The 21,465-nt window shown below is 35.1% G+C and overlaps 1 protein-coding gene across 1 annotated transcript in view; it reads left to right on the forward strand.

The window, feature by feature from the left end:
• CPNE3 (copine 3) overlaps positions 1 to 21,465 on the forward strand; it is a 50,806-nt gene that overhangs the window by 21,569 nt on the left and 7,772 nt on the right. Inside the window, exons 6-13 of the mRNA XM_026495794.4 lie at positions 2,776 to 2,859; positions 5,184 to 5,273; positions 9,394 to 9,492; positions 12,434 to 12,520; positions 13,654 to 13,713; positions 14,206 to 14,339; positions 19,166 to 19,220; positions 19,300 to 19,351. Of these exons, the coding sequence (XP_026351579.2) occupies positions 2,776 to 2,859; positions 5,184 to 5,273; positions 9,394 to 9,492; positions 12,434 to 12,520; positions 13,654 to 13,713; positions 14,206 to 14,339; positions 19,166 to 19,220; positions 19,300 to 19,351 (661 nt within the window). The remainder of the gene's footprint in view (positions 1 to 2,775; positions 2,860 to 5,183; positions 5,274 to 9,393; positions 9,493 to 12,433; positions 12,521 to 13,653; positions 13,714 to 14,205; positions 14,340 to 19,165; positions 19,221 to 19,299; positions 19,352 to 21,465) is intronic.

Consider the following 21,465-nt stretch of genomic DNA (forward strand, 5'->3'; position numbering starts at 1 on the left):
TCTTTCCCTTTCCACTCTTTTTTCTTCCTTTCTCCCTGTAGGTAATAAAGTTTTAAAATTTATATTTTATGAAAAAAATAAAATTTATATTTTACGGTTTAATTTTTCCATTTCCTAAAAAAAAAAACTAAGGTTCGTGTGTGTGTATGTGTGTGTGTGTATGTATTTGTATGTCTCTGTGTAATACACATATGTATATGTGTGTGTATATTGATATATTTATATAGATAGATATGTATGTATTCGTATTTATGTTCTCCACCCACAGCCCTTGGGTAACTGTAGCATACTACATACATACAGGGGTTTTTTTGGGGTTTTTTTTTTAAGTGAGCGAGAGAAGGTGAGAGCACATGTGTGTGCGTGCGTGCACGTGCGAGTGGGGGCGGGGAGTGTGCAGGGTGGATGCAGAGAGAGAATCTTAGGCAGGCTCCGCTCAATGGGGAGCCCGACTTGGGGCTCTGTCTCACAACCCTGACATCATGACCTGAGCTGAAAGTGAGAGTCTGTTGATTAACTGACTGAGCCACCCACGTGCCCCCATACATACGCTTTCAGACATACATATATATATTCTCTAGATATGCATATGTACACTTTTCTCCACCTTGCTTTTTTCACTTAACATGTTCTGGAGCCCTGAGTCAGGAACTTTTAATTCTTACTTTAGTTCTGCTACTGGCATCTTAATGAACTTTCAAAGGTTTGTTGTCTGACCTTCAAAATGGTAATTACTGATATTCTGCCTTTCTCATAGATTTCTTTCTTTTTTTTTTTTTTAAAGATTTTATTTATTTATTTGACAGAGATAGAGACAGCCAGTGAGAGAGGGAACACAAGCAGGGGGAGTGGGAGAGGAAGAAGCAGGCTCACAGTGGAGGAGCCTGATGTGGGGCTCGATCCCGTAACGCCGGGATCACGCCCTGAGCCGAAGGCAGACGCCCAACCGCTGTGCCACCCAGGCGCCCCTCATAGATTTATTTCTAAGATAGTTCAGACAGGGTACATTAGGTGTTTTTAGAAAGTTAACTTCTCTGTGTAAAGTGCTGCCATTAGTTTTATAAAATGGTTTATAGAGAGGTTTATTACATTGATTCTTAAGATTCTTCTTAGATAAAGTTAAATTTTAAAAGTTCTGGGGTGGTTGGGTGGCTCCATCAGTTAAGGGTCTGCCTTCGGCTTAGGTCGTGATCTCAGCATTCTGGGATCGAGCCCCAAGTTGGGCTCTCTGCTCAGCCGGGAGTCTGCTTCTCCCTCTCCTTTTGTGCTCTCTCTCTCTCTCAAATAAATAAATAAAATCTTAAAAAAAATTTTTTTAAAGTTCTGTGTAGCCTTTGTGTTTGTATCTATATCTATATTTTAAAAAAATTTACTTACCTAAGTAATCTCTACATCCAATTGGGGCTCAAACTCATGACCCAATATCAAGAGTCACATGCTCTTCTGACTAAGCCCGCCAGGCACCCGTGTGTTTATATATTTTTAAAAATATTTTATTTGTTTATTTGAGAGAGAGAGCATGAAAAGGAGGAGGGGCAGAGGGAGAGGGAGAAGCAGACTCCCACTGAGTGGGGAGCCTGACATGGGGCTCCCTCCCAGGACCCTGAGATCATGATTTGGGCCAAAGTCAGATGCTTAACCAACTGAGCCACCCAGGTGCTTCCCACCATCCCCCCCCACACCATGTTTATATTTTTGACTGTACCAAATATATTACTTGCTTAACACTGAACAGCTGAGGAGAGAGATAACATTATCTTAGTTCTTAATTTAATACTGAGTTTAATTTAGGACTCAAAAAATCTTCAATTCAGGTACATAGCTGCATATATTACTGTGGAAATAATAGGTTTCCTCTCACTTTGACAAATAATAAGTAGTATATTCTAAGGAGTATGAAAATTTCAAAATAAAGGCAAACAAAAATGAGAAGACAAAATAGTTTATAATCTCACTACTTGAGTTTGACCTCTGGAAGTGATTTGATCATTATTCCAGAATTTTATCTCTGTATATGTGTGTGTGTATTTGTGTGTGTGTGCATATATGTGTGTGTTTGTGTTGAGGATGGTGATAGGGTATTTTTGAGCACTCAGTGTGGTTCAGCATTATACTGGGGTGCTGCGATAAATTACAGAGGAAAAAGATGTACTTATACCCTTGAAATAATTCTGTTATGCACTTCACATATTTACCTCTACTCCCTTGTGTGTGTAAAGAAATGTGTGGAATTGGTGGAAAAGTATTGGACATAGAAGGATAAGATATAAAGTCAAGACTCAGATCCATGGATTCATTAGATGTGTGGTCTTGCCAAAGTCATTTAACCTCTCTGAATCCATTTTATTGCTGATAACTGCTCTGTCCCTCATGGAGTCAGTATGACTAATGTTTGGGATGTCATTTATATAAAACTATTCAGTGCTATGTGGATGAATACTGTTAATAATGAAAACAAGCCCAAAACATATTTTATTGATCATGGGTTCTATTGTTCACTGTATTTTAAAGCCATGTTCTCATGTTTTTTTGAGAAGTGAAGGTGTGATACATAGTATTATGAGCACTTATCACAAAGGCCTTAATAGTTCTCCTTGTAGGTATCAGCAAGTTTGTAAGTTTGTGAGGAAGGTGATGGGATTTGTATTTACTACTGTACTGTACTGTATATATCTATACTATGGAGTAAGACTTCAGGTATTGCTAATATGTAATATATACAAGTGTGGTTTCACATGGTTTCAGAGGAGAATAATTGACTTTTTTTAAACGTAGGATCTATTTGGAAAGTCAGATCCATACCTGGAATTCCACAAGCAGACATCCGATGGAAACTGGCTAATGGTTCATCGAACAGAGGTGAATATCTGAATTTGAAAAAGTAGAGTTGGGGTTTCCATTGGAATTGTAGTAATCTAAATTTTAAAAAATTATGTATTTATAAAAATATCAAACTGAGTTCAGACATAATATAGCCAGAAACACAAGATCAACATACTCATTTTTTTTTCTTTTCATGTGGAGGGTGAACTATTAGTAAAATTTTTATTTTGAAAAATTAAAAACCCTGTAAAAACCACTAAAATGTATACCTGTGTATCCTTCACTGAGATTTACCAACTGGTCATATCTACATGTGTGTTCTTTCTCACACACATACACACACATGCACACATATACTTCCCATTTGCAAAACCATTTTAATGTAGGCTGCAGACATCATGACTCTTCACCTTAATAGTACAGCAGGTATTTCTTAAGAACAAGGGCATTCTCCTATACAATTACACCTGAGAGTTTAATTTAGGACTCAAAATTTATATCGCTCTGTATATCATTTAAATTTAGATTTCCCCTGTTGTCGCACACATGTTTATACACACACACACACACACACACATATACACGTATACATAGCTATACACACATATGTGTGTATGGAGATATATCTCCACATTTTTTTGTCCAGGATCAATTCAAGGTTCACATTTCGCATTTGGTTCCTATGTTCCCAATATATAAGATTCTTCTCCTTACCTGCCTTATATTTTCATGCCATTGAATCTCCTGAAGAATCAAGACCAGTATGTCTAACATTCTGAGTCTTCTGTTTCCTTCCAATTACATCCAAATCAAACAATTCCATCAAGAACATTATGTGTGTACCTTGCTCTGTATCATCAGAGGATCCATGGTATCAAGCTGTCCAGTATTGATGCTGCCAAACTTGTCTACTTGGTTAAGCTGGTGACCGCTAGATCTTGCCATGATAAAGTCCCGTTTTTTTCCCTTTGTAATTAATATGTGATCTGTGGTGTGATACTTTGAGACTGTGTGATTAAACTGTTCTTTAGCATATCCCTTGTCTATTGATGATCTATACCTAAATCAATTTTTGTATTAGGGGCTATAAAATAGTGATTTTTTTCTCTGTCTTTCATCCCTTTACATATATTAGCAGATACTCCTCTTTCATCTGTCCTCTAACTTTTTTATTTTTAGTATCATCGTAGACTCATGACTATTATAACACAGTGTATTCATTGTGTTATAATTCATTACTGTCGTTATTTTTGCTGTTCAAATTAATCCAGATTTTACCAGGGAGATTCAAAAGTCTTCTGGGTTGTTTTAACATAACCCCATTAGTCTTTAAGCACTCCTTTATTTATTTATTTATTTATTTATTTATTTATTTAATAAGTTTATTAAATATACCATATTTAATATAAATACTATAAGTTTATTAAATAAACTTAAAGTTTATTTATTTACCTTTTAAGTAATCTCTACACCAAACATGGGGCTTAAATTCATGACCCTGAGATCAAGAGTCTTATGCTCCTTTGACTGAGCCAGCCAGGTGCCCTCATTCTCTTACTTTATATTAAAGTATATTCTCAGGTCACCTTATGCTCACTCTGTCTCAGGTCTGGAATGAGCCCTTTCTCTTGGAACCCTATTCCTTTAAGAGAGTAGTGCTAGATATACTTATTGCTACCGAGATGTCATTTCATTTACACCTTTTCAATGGACATAACTGGGAAACATGTGTATTTGCGTATATGTTTATTATGTATATGTATATTTACAAAAATTTTAAATCATGAATTTAGACTCTTTCTTCAGTTCAAAGTCCAACCCAGCAAGGTTCTTTCTCATCCTTTCTTATTCCAAATTTGAGTCTTCTGTGTCCTGCAATGAAAACCCTGGTTTCTGACAAAATCTGCAAAAGTCTGTAGTTTCTAAGTGTACCTTGTAATGGGTGAAATATATTTTCCAAGTTTCTTTTCTTTTCTCAGAATGTATCTATCACATTTTCCTTCTAACATTTGTATAATATTGTCCTAGGTAGTTTTTCATTGAAAAAGTTGATTGGGTGAAAAGGCGAAGGATGATTGATGAGAATGTAGCAAGAATCTAGGAAAAGGAAGAGCAAAAGTTAATGAACTGAATGTTTTTCTTTTTTCTTTAATTTTTTAATTTTTTAATTATTTTTTTTTATGTTATTCACCATACAATACATCATTAGTTTTTGATGTAGTGTTCCATGATTCATTGTTTACATATAACCCAGTGCTCCATGCAATACATGCCCTCCTTAATACCCATCACTGGGCTAGCCCATCCCCCTACCTCCCTGAATGTTTTTCTAACAAGTCTTTGAAATCTTCATTTTACAGGTTATTAAAAATAACTTGAATCCTGTTTGGAGGCCTTTTAAAATCTCTCTTAACTCCCTGTGCTATGGAGATATGGACAAAACTATCAAGGTAATTTAAAGTTATATATATGTTATATATATACACATATATCTTATATAAAACTAGTTGATTAGATAGTATTTAATAGAAGTAAATATCTAATAGATACCTGTAAGGACTGAATTTTATTTGTATTTAGGAATATTAAAATAGAAATGTCTCTGGTAAGTAAATGGTCAGTTTGAAAGGGTAGACACATTTGACTGGTCTGTTGGCCTAATGCTTAATCAAACATTGTGATTTTTATTTTACTCTTCATTTTTAAAAATAAAATGTCCAATTTGAATCTTTCCTCCTTTTTAATAAGATTCCTTTGCTCTGCAAATAGGAACCTTTAACTGCCCTCTTTGTCTTTGGTGCATCCCTTGCAGGTAAAAGCAGATGTTACTTTGACTAAAAACCCAGAGCTTCCTTCTACACTCAGCAGCAGAGGAAAATAGTGGTGGCATTTTCCATTGCTTATTTTCAGAGCAAGATATTATTCATTGAAAACTTCTAGATGGCTTTAGTATAAAGTATTAGGAAAACAGAGTGGGAATAGGAAATAGCAGGCATCTAAGAATTTTTTTTAATGTTTTAATTTATAGCCAATTATTAGAAAATATTATTTTTAAGACACATTATACTAGAGTCTCTTTACATAAGATTCCAGATAGAAGCCTCTTCTTGTGTTTAGTTGTCAGCAAACTGAAGTGGGGTTTGTTTTGTTTTATTTTGTTTTTCCTTTGGTAATGAATACAGTAAAAACAGGAAAGGTGATGGCACGGAGCACAGGATTTCATGTCAGGCTATAGTCCAAGTCTTGACTTAGGCTTTCAACCAGATAAAGGATCTTGGGCAGGTCATCAAACTTCTTCACTTATACAATAGAGAAAATAATGTCTATATTACGAAAAAAGGGAAGGATTAAATGAATGAAAGTGAAAGTTTTGTAAACCATTGTACATAGCACAGATGCTGTTACATTGAAAATGGCGTCCTTCCTTAAATCCAAAAAAATTTGTCCTCAGTTGGCAGAGAACTTTAAAAATCAATATAAGTACAATTTATGGGGTATTTCAAACAGCAGTGAAGATTTAGGTAAAAAATAAATAGTAGAAGAGTAGTTTTAAAAATTACTTTCTATTGTTATACTAAATCTAGAACTTTTGCTTTTCACATTAAAAATAATAAGTTGAAACTTTATTAGACCTGAGAAACAGGAAAGGTTGGGGAAAAGAAATGCCTAAACCATAACTGATTGCTTGAAATAATATGTTAACAATGAAACAATGTTTTTTAAACTTTTTTTGCACACAGTGGCATGCTTACAGGGCTATTTTATTATAGTAAGTAAACTGATTTTCTGAGCTTTCTCTGATGAATGTCTTCCGTTCTTAAAACTTTCTCAGTTTGTTTTAACTATACACAACTTGGTTTGCCACATCATGACTGTCTTTATTTCTTTAGTGCTGTATTTCTTTGCAATATCACAAAGTCATACATCTGTGATTCTCTTGGTGTTTGGAAATCTTTTAGAGGTGTGGTAAAGAGTTTTAGAGCAGAGGATAGAGTCAGAATCATTGATAGTTTCTTTGCTGCTGTGTGAACGTGCCAGTGTTATCACTCCAGCATGTATTATTATTCTCATAAGATCAAGTGAGTAAAAGAAATAATCATGCATGCTGCCACCTTGCCTAAAATGGGAATGCCTTAGTGAATGTAGTATTGTGTGGTGTGTGCATTCTTGTACATATATACATATTTGCATATGTATATATGCATGTATTTCAATGTCACAAGCACTGATGATACCCAATAGTACTAGTTTTTGAACTTTTGAGAAGAGAAATTAAATGACACAAATCATTACATCATTTACCTCAAACTGTATCTGAACATAGGCCAGCATTATAAATGTCACATCTTTCTTTAGCACCAAACGTTTGCCTTCAATGGGGCAACAGTGAGTTTTTCCTAGTGAGATAGCAGAAATTCTAACTTAAAAATCTTTTTACGTTTCGTGAAGTCTCAGGCAGTCTAGCCATATGAAGAGTTTTAGGTGTTCATATGCTTTTTAAAAAAATAAAATTGGTCTTATTGAAGCTTGATCTTGTCTTAGATAGAAGTTGGAGTTTCCTGAATGCAAATCTAAAATGCAAAGTTCTGGGGCACCCAGCTGGCTCATTCGGTAGAGCATGCTACTCTTGATCCCAGGGTGGTGAGTTCAAGCCCCACGTTGGATATAGAGCTTACTTAAAAATAAATAAATAAATAAATAAACAAACAAACAAACAAATAAATAAATAAAAATCAAGTTCTATTTTCCATAATTAAAAGATCTATTTAAAAGTGAAATCATGAAAATATTAAGATTGCTTTTGTCTTCATCTTAATTTTACTTTCTCTGGAAAAAAATTACTAAGATCATTAATTTTCTTTTCCTCTCACAGTTTGAAGAGTCAGATAAAGGGACTTTTGTTTAAAAATTAACTATCAGGGGCGCCTGGGTGGCTCAGTCGTTAAGCGTCTGCCTTCAGCTCAGGGTGTGATCCTGGCGTTCTGGGATTGATCCCCACGTCAGGCTCCTCCGCTGGGAGCCTGCTTCTTCCTCTCCCACTCCCCCTGCCTATGTTCCCTCTCTCGCTGGCTGTCTCTCTCTCTCTCTGTCACATAAATAAATAAAATCTTAAAAAATAAATAAATAAGTAAATAAATAAATAAGAATTAACTATCAAATATGTAAGGCAAGAATCAAATTGTCATAATTGGTCAGTGACCAAACTGTTTACAACAAATAAAAGCCCTTTATAGTTACTCGAAATTGCAATTCTAGTCCTTGTCTTTATTGACTGATTTTTAGTCTCCCTGGAATAATAATGAAAATATTAGTAAGGGATGAAATACTTCCTGCTATGATAGGCACACAGTTCACTTCTCATAGAACTGAGAAGAAGATAAATCACTTTTCTGGGTGAACACATAAATCCTAAGCATTTTAAGTTGGCAATTAATATAACTTTGTAAAGGATACTCTCTTGGCAAATACTCTTAGTTACAGGCTTTTATTTTAAATCTCTAGAAGAATTCAAAAGTGTCATTAGCACAGCTTTATTTTACCTATTTTGGTTACCAAATAAAACATATCATCTTCTAACACTATTTAATTCCTTTGTCCACTTCACAAGCCTATGTAGATAATGTGTGCAGTGCACATAATAAATGTGGAAATGAGATAATCTGTTCTGAAATTACAAAGCACTATAAAGGCATTGGTTGTTCGATGATCACAATGAACACCTCTGTTTGCTAACAGTTCACACTACCTTAATATTCTCAGTGCACTGAATAATCAGGTATTCTTGTGAATATTTACCCTCTGGCTACACTGTCAACTTGGCACAAAACTATATGCACATCAAGTACTCTCAGCTCTCTTCTATCTGCCTTAAAAGAGAACAAGCATTGGGTGAGACCCAAAGATAGGAATAGAATTAGAAACCTTTTCTTACATGGAAATAGAGTTAAAATGACCAGTCCAGATATTTCCTCAGTGGATTAAGTACTCCTTTCCTCGAATTTTCTTTTTCATTCTAAGAGTTGTGATTATCAGAAGGGTGCAAATCTGACTTCATCATGTCTAACTCTGAATACAAGCCTAGCCTTACCAGATTGCAGCTGATGAAATACATTTGCCATATTTCTAAATCATCTAGGATTTAATTATACAAGTTTTAGTTGTCTAGGATACTGACTTCCTTTCTTCCTGCAGATGATGGCTTTTAGTCATTGTATAGTGATAACGAAGTAAAGAAGTGGGGTGAGAAAGAAGGTGTAATTCCATTTTGATTTTATCATCTCTTATAAAGGGCATGATAGATGAAGTGGAAACTGCTTAATGTGAAATTTAAACAGTATTTGTATTTTTCATCTGCTTATGATCTATCCTAGAGCCCCATCCCAAGGATAGCTGGGGTTTGAAAGTGTTTCAGTATTAGTCCTCCAGGAAGTTAGTTCCTACTTCTCCTATTAAACATTTTCACTTATTTTAATTAATAGGACACTTCTTGGTAAGTCCCATTTATTGCAGTCAATCCCTTTAAACAAAATGATGTTGATTTTTACATATTTTTATGATACTTAATTCTAGGTAGAGTGCTATGATTATGATAATGATGGGTCACATGATCTCATTGGAACATTTCAAACCACCATGACAAAGCTGAAAGAAGCCTCCAGAAATTCACCTGTAAGTTGAATCTTTGTCACTTGAATGTACTTTACTGTTTGGCCATGTATTTATTATTTCATTTTTTTTCTTGGTATAGCAAACAGTTTGCCATGTTTTTACTCTATGTTACAAAATGTTCTGAAATCTGTGGATCTTATATGTGTAGTAATTGGATGATCCAAAATCCATACTTGGGAATATAAGTTTACATTTATAATTAGAGGTTTGGTTTCCTTTAGCTTCAGAAAACATATATGGTTTGATTGAAAATCCCTAGTTTTAAAGCACTTGGCATTTCTTTGGTCATAATAATTAAGTTCTATAACACTAGATAAATACCTGGGCTTGAACGTAATGTGCAGTCTGCCTCTGGCTCTTCTCTCCTCTACAAAAGGAAAGGATAAAACCATACTTACGGTATTTCAAATTATATAATATTAAGCCTCCATCTAAAGATACTAATTTTGTTAAGATCATTCATGTGCCTTTACTACATTCAGTTTATTATTTAGCATCCCAACATATTTCTAAGAGCTTCTGAAACTTTTCTGTCTCTAAAACCTAGGTGGCTATGGGGCGCCTGGGTGGCTGAGTCGTTAAGCATCTGCCTTCAGCTCGGGGCGTGATCCCCGAGTCCTGGGATCGAGCCCCACATCGGGCTCCTCTGCTGGGAGCCTGCTTCTTCCTCTCCCACTCCCCCTGCCTATGTTCCCTCTCTCACTGGCTGTCTCTCTCTCTGTCAAATAAATAAATAAATAAATAAAAATCTTAAAAAAAAAAGACTTTAAAAAATAAATTAAAAAAATAAAACCTAGGTGGCTAAAAACTATTTCGGAGCCTTTTATGAGTAAAACTTATCAATTGCTCCCATCTTATTTCCTTTCTAGTTTGAATGAGATTAGCTGTTAATTTTCTTTATAACAGAATAATATGAATTGTTTATTACATACTTAGAGAACATGCATAATGTTCATGTATATGGCCTTTGCTTTTGAAAACACAAACATAGGGTTTAAGAAGTAAGAGGTTATGGTTAGGTGAGGTCTTTTTTACCTAGTCATTTAAGTGAGGTAATTTAAGAGAAGATACTGATAGTTTTAGATCAAAACTTAAATACTAAATAAATAAATAACACTTATGAGGGGAGAAAGGGGTTTTAAACAAACATAATGAGATTAGAATTTTCAGTAGGTCACATAGAGATCTATAGCCCTGTCCCTACTCCCCGGTCACAAAGGACAGGTACTAGAAGTAGCCTGTACAGAAATGCTTGTGTGAAGTAGAGAAGGCTTTTAAAATCATATCTAATGGTTTAAGTGCAAAAATTGAATTAGCTTTGAATTAAGAGTTTTTGAAATAAAATAGCAAAATTCAGCTGTTACTATCCTATTTAAAGAATTTTTTTTAAAAAGCAGAACTAATGGAAAATGCTAAAAATCCGAACAGTTCAAATAAAACAATCTAAAAGAACTAAACATGAGGAGTGGTCTGGACTGTTGTTTTAGTAATTTCACTTTGTCACTATCTTGCAGAATCAGTAAATGACCTGCTTTTAGAAGATTATGAATGAACAACTAACTCTATAATACTTTATGGGTCATGTAGGGTTTTTCTAAATCCAGCTATCTTGGTCCTTCCCTTCACCACAACAGAATGGGGCTTTGAATGTTGCTGCAGTGATGATATTTACCCACTCTTGTTTTTCAAAGGCAGGGCCATATCTTATCATCTCTGTGCCTAAAACAGTGCCTGCCACTTGGTAGACGCTCTGTAGAAGTGAGAATAAATGAAATGAAGTAACACAGACTTTGACTAATGAAAATTCTCTTTAGGGCTTTCCCACATCTCAAATATTCAATAGTCAATATTTTTGATGATGACTGAGACTCTGGCAGGATCCTGAACTATCAAAGAATTTGTTTAACATAATTTTGTTTTTTAGCATTGTATCTATTGTAACTTTTAATGTTTGATTCTTAGGAAATTAGCAGTGACTGTCTGAAGTATATAAGTTACTTTCTATTAATCAGAAAAGGTGTCTCATCAAGTGTTCATTGAGTATCAAGATAGAGAAAATCTGAAGGTATAATTTGGAGGTGACTGTATCTTAGGTATGAAACAAAATTAATGAAATGAAACAATTGAGAATAACACAAAGTATGTAACTAAATTTTATATGGTTGTAGAAGTTTAAAGTTAAAGTTTAAAGAGATGAATGGAGATAGAAGACTGAAATAGTAGGTGATGTTATAGAAGAGGGCTTGAGCCAAGGAGGTGGAAAAGAAGATCCTTCTGTTTGGGGAAAGGAATTATAGTGAAAAGAAGGTGTAAGATATTAGTTCTATTCCTGAAAGTATTCCCAGGGGAAAGAGATGATCTTTGCATATTTTACCATACAGTTAGGCTCCATATATTTCTGTTTTCTGATGGTAGGTTTTTTCCTTGTTTTCTAAGTAGCATATTTTTGTTCTTTCTGAAAGAGTAATATTTTATTTCCCTTATAAAAAATAAAGAATGCTACTTGGAGCATTTGCAAGGAAATCATCTACAGAGGCAAAGTCTATACTTAGGAACTATTTTAAAAGGTATACAATCTTAGGAATGCCTTTTGGAAATTTCAGTGATAAATATTTCACTTACTTTATTATGTAAAAAGCAGCAGACCTACGTCAACAGGTGGTTTGATTCCAAGAGAAAAATCACATTGGCATTTAAAAAAAGATTTTATTTATTTATTTGAGAGAGAGAGCATGCACACACAAGCATGAGTGGGGGAGGGGCGGAGGGAGAAGCAGGCTCCCCTCTGAGCAGTGAGCCCAACTGCGCTTGATCCTAGGACCCTGGGATGGAGACCTGAGCCAAAGGCAGACACTTAACTGACTGAGCCACCCAGGCGCCCCAACATTGGCATTTTTTATATCACTACTAAGAGTTAATATTTTGTCTTTTCTTCCTACAGGTGGAATTTGAATGCATAAATGAAAAAAAGAGGCAAAAGAAGAAAAGCTACAAGAATTCAGGTGTTATCAGTGTGAAACAGTGTGAGGTTAGTTGATGTTAACCATTTATAGTATAAGGAGATTAAATTTCAAGTTCTTTTTTCAGTATGGTATAAATTAAACAAACAGACAAAGAATATTTAAGTTTTTCCTTATCTTAGGAAATGTGAATTGAATTTTGGGCAGTTGAAAATCATATGATCATCTGGACACCCTTAGATGAGAGTGGAAATAGTAAAGAAATCTTTTAAGTAACTTTGCTTCAAAGGTTTGACAACTTTTTGGCAAAAGACAAAGAATATTAAAGTTTTTTCCTTATTTTAGGAAATGTGAAACATCATGGTATTTTCCCAGGGTATTAGTGTAAATGATCTGACTCAGTGCATCTATCCTGGTCATAATTTCAAGTTGAGATATTATAAATAGAGGGAAAAATTCAAGAGATTTCTTACAACAAATGAGGGGGTTTTTTTGTTTTGTTTTGTTTAAATCTTGATTATTATCAAGCTCTCAACATATTAGACTCATTACTAGTTTCTTAAAACTTAAAGTGAGTATATTTCATCTTTGGCCATTAATATTCTAATCTTAGGGGCGCCTGGGTGGTTCAGTCAGTTGAGTGTCCAACTCTTGATTTCAGCTCAGGTCATGAGATTGAGCCCCAATTTGGGTTCCCTGCTCAGCAGGGAGTCTGCTCCTCTCTCTCTCTCTCTCTCTCTGTCATCTCCCTCTGCCCCTCCCCCACTCATGCTCTCTCTCAAATAAATCTTTAAAAAAATTATAATTTTAACATTGCTTTAATTATCTCAAAGTAAAATGTTACAGATTTTTGACAAGTAGGGGCAGGGGTACTTAAACTCAAATGCTAGGGTGGTTTCCATGTGCTTATATCATGTTCTGTTCAGTTTCTAAACTGTGAAAAATATATGTCAGAGAGCTCTTTGTATCTCTTGTATGTTAGAGATTTATTTATTTTTAGAGGTGGGGAGGGGCAGAAGGAGCGGAAGAGAGAATCCCAAGCAGACTCCCTGCTGAGTGCAGAGCCTGTCGTGGGAGCTCGATCCCATGACCCACAAATCTCGACCTGACCAAAACCAAGAGTCAGATGTTCAACTGATTCAGCCACCCGGGTACCCAAGAAAGAGATTTTTTATTTTAATAGTTTGCTATTTGTTTTTAGATTACAGTGGAATGCACATTCCTTGATTATATCATGGGAGGATGTCAGCTGAATTTCACTGTAAGTAACACTGACTTTTTCAAGGTAGGCTGTAACATGTTACTTTTTCCTACTGTTTTGCAGTGTTCTTTCTTTTCCTGTAAAACTGACTTTGAAATTTACACAGGCAGTTTAGTATGGTCTACTCAGACAGGTTGTTTAAGTTCATCAAGAAGCTTTCAACTTTATTGATAAGATCTGTTCCTTCTGAAGGAAAGCAGATATGTCCCAGAGTAAATTATAGAAAGCATTAGTCAAACAACCTACAAAACAAGCCCTATGTCTAAAGTCATGGGTATAATAATTCATGGATTTGAGTCATCTAGAAAAAATATGAATAGCAGGTTGTTTCAGGCTGAAGCTTTAACTGTTTAATTGTCTGTGGAAATACTGGTAGGCCCAGGCATTTGTTAGGAAATGGCAGCAGCAGGCTGTGGGATGAGTGTTTGTCTGTCTCCTGGACGTTAAGCGTACGGCTTCTCCTTAGTAAGGGCTGTGATTGTTATTTGGCAGGTCGGAGTGGACTTCACTGGCTCTAATGGTGACCCAAGGTCTCCAGACTCCCTTCATTACATCAGCCCCAATGGTGTTAATGAGTATTTGACTGCTATCTGGTCTGTGGGACTGGTCATTCAAGATTATGATACGTGAGTATGACTAAAATAGTTGTTTTCATAACTTTCTCTCTAAAATTTCTTTTGTGTTATCTTTTTTAGTTTTCTCTTTGTGCAGTCTTAGGGTTTACTTTTGACCTCTTATCTCTAGCTATGATCAGTTATAATGTGTTATATATAGCTTGTTTATTTAACAGCTGACTGGAGTCAAGAAGGCTTGTTTCTTTGATCTAGTTTCATTGGGGTTTACTTATTAGGGATAAGTTACTGTGTGATTGAAGTCTAGATGACACATTTTGTAAATATTTGTAGACACCATTTATTAACATGTCTTTTTCTTGGCAGTCACTGTCATATTTTCTTTTTTCTTGATTTTTTTTAGATTTATATATTTGAGAGAGAGAGAGAGCAGGCAAGTGGGGGGAAGGGGCAGAGGGAGAGGGAGAGAATCCCAAGCAGACTCCCTGCTGAGCTTGGAGCCCCACTTGGCAGTGGATCTCATGACCCTGAGATCATGACTTGAGCCAAAATCAAGAGTCAGACACATAACCGACTAAGCCATCCAGAAGCCCCTCAAATTATTTCCTTAATGGCAACTTTGAACAGTACCAAAAGATAACTTGACCTAATTGCTGTAAAATATTTTGAATAGATTCTCAATGTGTAGTTTTTTAAATAGATTAAATAGACCCTCTTGAAGGTTTACCAAACAATAGAAAAAAAAAAAGTCCACATTAATAATTTTTTGTTCTGGATCTCTTAGGGCACAGTATAAATTTTCACTTGTCTTTGCCTATTATTTTATGATAAAAGCCCTTATATATGATGGAGCTTTTCATTAATCATTTAATGACATTTAAAGAGGCAAACTTTTCAGGCAAATGCAAACAAATCTAAAGCAAAGGTGGCAATTCTGATATCAGGCTAGTAGAATTTAAGGCAAAACTCATTAAATATATAATAAAAAATTATTTTATAGAAAACTTTGTTACATAATCCAAAATGAAAATATAACCATGGACAAGTTTGATAACAGAGTATCAAAGTATTTCTACTGAAAATAGTTAGAAATATAATAAAAATTTTAAAGTAACACAATTATAATGGGGCTTATACAGAAGATAAAAAATGTACCAGGTTACTTTATCAGACTGCCACCTAGAAGTTAATAACAAAAGGATAACTAAATAAAATTTACCATATGGAAATAAAAAAATCTTAACTGGTTCTTAGATCAAAGAGGAAATCGAAGTATAATAACAGACTATCTAGAAATAAGCAGCACCAAGAAGACAATATATACATGGTCCTATCTTTTTTTTTTTTTAATTTAAATTTTAGGTTGTTAACATACAGTGTGGTCCTATCTTTATAGAGGAAAATTTCTGGCTTTACATGCTTTTATTTTTTTATTTTTTATTTATTTTTTTAAAGATTTTATTTATTTATTTGACAGAGAGAGAGACAGCTAGTGAGAGAGGGAACACAGGCAGGGGGAGTGGGAGAGGAAGAAGCAGGCTCATAGCGGAGGAGCCTGATGTGGGGCTCGATCCCAGAACGCCAGGATCACGCCCTGAGCTGAAGGCAGACGTTTAACGACTGCGCCACCCAGGCGCCCCTACATGCTTTTATTTTTAAACAAGAAAATGGAATATAAATGAATTAGCTTTTCAATAAAATAAAAGAATAGAAAGAAAAAATAAAGATATAACAATAATAGCAGATTCTATCTATATATTAGCTATTATGTGTCAGGTACAATTTAATAGTTTCTATGTGATACTCGCCTAATCCTCATACTTTGCTGTGACATAGGTACTGTTATCATCCATTATCATCTACAGTGTACAGATGAGAAACCTGAGGCATAGGGAGTTAACTTGTCCAGCGTCACTCAACTGGTAACTGACAGAGACAGAATTGAGCCTGGGCTGTCTGCTCCAGAGACATGCATTCCAAGCTGTATTATGTACTGTGCTGTATTTCCTCTAAGCACTGAAAGTAGGGACTTGGAAAGTTTAAAGAGCCCCACTAATGAATATGTTAAATGTAGAGATGATTCTTTGCAAGTTCAACAAAACTCAGGCCAATCTGCCAATGCTGACCCCCAAGAAAAAGAAAACATGCATAGAATATTAGTAATGGGATAGAGATTATAAGCGTAAATTCAGGAAAAAACATTAAAAATTAAAAGTTAATACTATGTAAAACTTTGTTATTATATTGGAAAATCTGGATTAAAGGATAATTTTTTTGGGTGGAGGGGGGACTTTAAATTACCCCCCAAAGTTGATTCAAAGAGCCTGAGTAGACCTGGAACCATGGAAGGAATGGACTAGCTAGTCAGAGAGCCACTCCTCACAAGGGCACCAGACAATTTCTCACATAAATTCTGGCAAACCTATAAGGAATGAATTCAAACCTAAAATAATCAAGTAAAAAAATATTAGAAAGTAGTGAGAGTTCAGAAAGGTGGTCAGATACAACAAAAATTTAAAAATCAGCAATTTCTCACTAGCCAGCAATAACCAATTTAAGACATCATAGCAGATACAAGGTCGCAATTCATAATGTAAAAAAAATTAGAATGAATTCAGTAAGCGGTCTAGGATCTATAGTGAGGGAAATCTACAAAGTTGTACTAAGAGACAGAGAAGGAAACTTGTTTAAATGGAGAGATATACCATGATTCTAGATAGGCAGATGTCATAATGATGTAAGATATAAAATTTCTCCCAGAATTAATCAATTCTAATCAAAATTGCAGTCGGACAGTGCTAAAATGATTTTTAAAATTTTCTGGAAAGAAAAATGAATCAGAATAGCCAAGAAATTTTTCAGGGAAAAAAATGAGGGGAGTTTGTTCTAGCAGATATTAAAACTTATTTTAAAGCTATATTAATATTACAGAACTAGTACATGACCAATAGAACAAAGCAAGAAGTCTTTGAAATAGACCCTAGTGTGTACGTAAACTTAGTATGTGATAGAGATGACATTTTAGGGGAAAGGAGTTGTCATAGCTGTTAAACGAGACCAGAAGTGAATTTAGATCCCTAACTCATACTGGTATATGTTAAGGTACTAGTTTTTTTTTTTTTAAGATTTTATTTTTAAGTAATCTCTGCACCTAACATGGGACTCCAAATCACAACCTTGAGATCAAGAATCGTATGCTCCACCAACTGAGCCAGCCAGGTGCCCCTGTTAGGGTACTATTTTGTATAGAGTATAGACAAACTGCTGGAATGGACATCCCAAAAACAAAGTGCATTTACCAAAATAGAGGTTTATTTCTCTTTTATGTTGCAAGTCTAGAGATAGTATAGGACTGATAGGGCAGTCCTACCATTGTCAAGTCGTAGATTCCACCCCTGGGTCCAAGGCAGCCGCTATGCTTCTCATCTTGTCTAGTCAGTGGGAGGAAGAGAAAGACAACTGGGAAGGAGTACAGGTGCCTTCCCTCCTAGGGGCACCGTCATTCAGAAGCAACTGACGACCACTTCTACTCACATTTTCTTAACCAGAATCTAGCCACCACCTGGCCACATGCAGCCCAGAGAAGCTGGAGTAGAGCTATGTGGTCTCTAGCTCAGGTGTTCCATTATTAAGAATGGAGAGGATGGATACAGGTGGAGAGTAGCAGTTTCTGTTTCATATCGTACTCCAAAACACTTTATGGATGAATTCGAAGTTTAATATCAAAATCAAACCTTGAACGTTCTAGGAATAAATATGTGTGAATTGTTTATAATCTTGCAGTGAGGAAGGCTAAGCAAGGCAGCAGAGGCAGAAATCATGAAAGAAATTTTATTTGTTCACATTCATTAATATTGAAAACTATAATAGGAAGTATATTTTAAACAAAGTTAAAGGCAGACTACAAACTGGGAAAAATACTCCTGATGTGTCTGACTTAGGTTCGATCCTCAATGCAAAAAGAACCATTAAGAATTAATACAAAAAGAGTATCCTAGCTGGGATGCCTAGGTGGTCAGTCAGTGAAGCTGACTTCAGCTCGGGTCACGATCCCAGGCTCCTGGGATCGATTCCAGCATCAGGCTTCTTGCTCAGTGGGGGGCCAGCTTCTCCCTCTGCCTGCCATTCCCCCTGCTTGTGCTCTCTCTTTCTTTGTCTGACAAATACATAAATAAAATCTTAAAAAAATATATATCCTAGCAGAAAAATTATTATGTTCATTACAGTGTTTTATAATAGCAAAACATTGGATATTTATTGGTTCAGGGAGAATATCGATACAGTGGAATACTTGGCAGCCATTCACATGATGTTATATATTCAGGTCCATAATCCCTTATCCCTAAACCATCGGGGCCAAATATTCACACATTTTGCTACAAACAATGTGAGAATTTTGCATGTGGCATTTGTACCATGTTTCTGTGGCCAAATGTATGAATATTCATAGTCAGTGGCATGAATAAAAGCTATAAATAACCTCATATCAGTTGAGGTCAGCTTTTGCTGCCAGATGAGTTTGCCATAAACCAATGAACTTGTGGTTTGTAAAGCTTTATGGATTTATCTACATATTTATTCAGCAAAATGATATGTAGTATTTAAGTAGAAAATAACATTATAAAATATGAATTTAAACTCCATTTTTATAAGTATATAGAGAGAGACATTTTTCTCCCTCATTGCACAGAAAAATACTTAACAATGATTGATGCCAAATATTAACATGGGTTCTCTCTGGTGGTTATTATTGGTTTAATCTTTATGTTTTCCTAAGATTTTGAATTTTTTAAAAAACCTATCAGATTTATTAAGAGTAAAGATAAAATTTTCTATTTTGAAAAAAATGATCTTTCAGTTTTTATGAATTTTCTTTTTAGTGATAAAATGTTTCCAGCTTTTGGTTTTGGAGCTCAGATACCTCCTCAGTGGCAGGTAAGAGGAAATCTTATTTTAAATATTTGCCTCCCACAAAAGCAAAACCGGCTTCATCAATCCTTTCCTCTTTTGGCAGGTTTCTCATGAGTTTCCAATGAACTTTAATCCATCCAATCCCTACTGCAACGGTAAGCTAAAAAATAAACAGGAAGATTTTATACTGAACACCTCACTAGTTTGTTACTTGTTTTTTTCTTGTGGTTTACTCAAATTCCCTCCCTAGTTTTCTTTTTGTGACATATTTAACGTTCTGTTGTATAAACTAGAAGAATTACACGACGTTAGTTTGAGTGTTAAAGATACTAATGGTGCAAATCTATTATGATGATGATTGTTGGATAAGTTCTACTTTAAGAGGCTTTAACAGAACAAGAAAATTCCCAATCTTGAGAATACATCAATAAAAATAATCATATTATTTTCACATCTTATTTTAAAACAAACCTTCAATAAAATGAGTAATCCAACATCAGATTTATGAAGCTTTTCTCAAGAGTAGCAGTCACTCTCTACAAGGAAAAAAATGTCCAGCATCAAATAATTGTTACTCAGACTACATCTGAATGGGCTAAAGGAACAAAGAATTAAATTCTTATAGTGGCTTTCCTCTGAATAGACAGCAGAAGGCTGACATTTGTTTCATTTTTTTTTTAATACCTCAAATATCCAAGGGCTCCTTCCTTTTTACCCATTGAGCAATCAACCTAAAATACCAAATGTACCACAAAATGATAAAAGACTGAACAGTTTGGAAGACGACAGGGAGGTAGGGGCAGAGGCATAAAACTGTAGACAATAAGCTAATTTTCTGCAAAGGGTCCTGTTGACAGTTACAGAATGTTTAGATTTCTAGCAAAAGAGGGTGTCTTTACTTATCTTCGTATTCATGAACAGTATTCATAAGGCAGAAGAGCATGAACATTTTGTTGGGATAGTTTGTATTAGGGTGTTTTTCTTTTTTTTTTTTTAAGATTTTATTTATTTATTTGTCAGAGAGAGAAAGAGAAGAGAGCACAAGCAGGGGGAGTGGCAGGCAGAGGGCTCCCTACTGAGCAAGGAGCCCGATGGGGAACTTGATCCCAGGACCCTCGGATCATGATCTGAGCCAAAAGCAGATGCTTAACCGATGAGCCACCCAGGCATCCTATATTAGGATTTTCTTGTTTTTCCAGGGCACTTTTTTCACACTAATTCAGTGTTCCTTTGATGTACTTTCAGTGGCCAGTTGTGACCTTTTTATCCCTAGCCATTTGAAACTGGGAATAGCAATTCTTTTTGAGAACTGTGTTTCATGCCTATGATGAAATTGGAACAATTTTTGGAATTTGGTGTAATTATGTCTCATTTCTTGCCAATAAATATAGATGACTTATATCATGTGATAATTCTTTTTAGAAGTTCATTTACTCTGAGTAAAATGAGCCCATCTTTGGGCTGCCATTAAGCACAGCTTTTCTACTTTGGGTTTATAGTTTGGAAAAAATAATCTGTTTGGTTTTATTTTATTTTTAAAGACTTAATTTATTTTTCAGAGAAAGAGAGAGAGCACAAGCAGGGGGAGTGGTAAGCTGAGGGAGTAGCAGGCTCCTTGTTCAGTCCCCTGATGTGGGACTAGATCACAGTACCCTGGGTACTAGATCATGACCTGAGCCGAAGGCAGACACTTAAACAACTGGGCCACCCAGGCATCCCAATCCCTTTAGTTTTAGACAAAGAACATACTATGCTGAAAAAAATACAACCTTATTTTAAGGCAAGGAAATTGAATCCCCTTTTCTTAATTAATTATTGAACTTAGTTGCCCAGAAATAATATGTCTCACTTGTTCCTTTAATGCAAAGGAAGGATTTTGGCATAACTTAATTTTAGTGGAGGAACTGAAGGCAATTGATATTTGTGAAGAAATTTAATAGTTCATATATCTTCAAATTGAAAGCAAGCTGAGATGATAAAAATGAAAGAGAATATTATTGCTCTGGGGACTCAAATTTTCTACAGTATGTATCATTGCAGTAAGGGAGTAAGATCCTGCTGCTGGCCTATGTTAATATTATTTTTGTTAGTACTGAACTAACTTCTTCCTAAGTTCAGAGTGACTAAGAGGAGTGAATTAGAACTCTTAACTGTTAAGAGAATTGGTCTTGTGAAACTTTTAAATTAAGTATCTACTTTTCCTTGTTGATCTCTGTTCTATTGGATATATTTTAAGCAAGAGACCTGTTTTGGTTTACATTAAAATCTT

Source organism: Ursus arctos, unplaced genomic scaffold (assembly GCF_023065955.2).
Source record: "Ursus arctos isolate Adak ecotype North America unplaced genomic scaffold, UrsArc2.0 scaffold_6, whole genome shotgun sequence".
Taxonomy (NCBI): Eukaryota; Metazoa; Chordata; class Mammalia; order Carnivora; family Ursidae; genus Ursus; species Ursus arctos.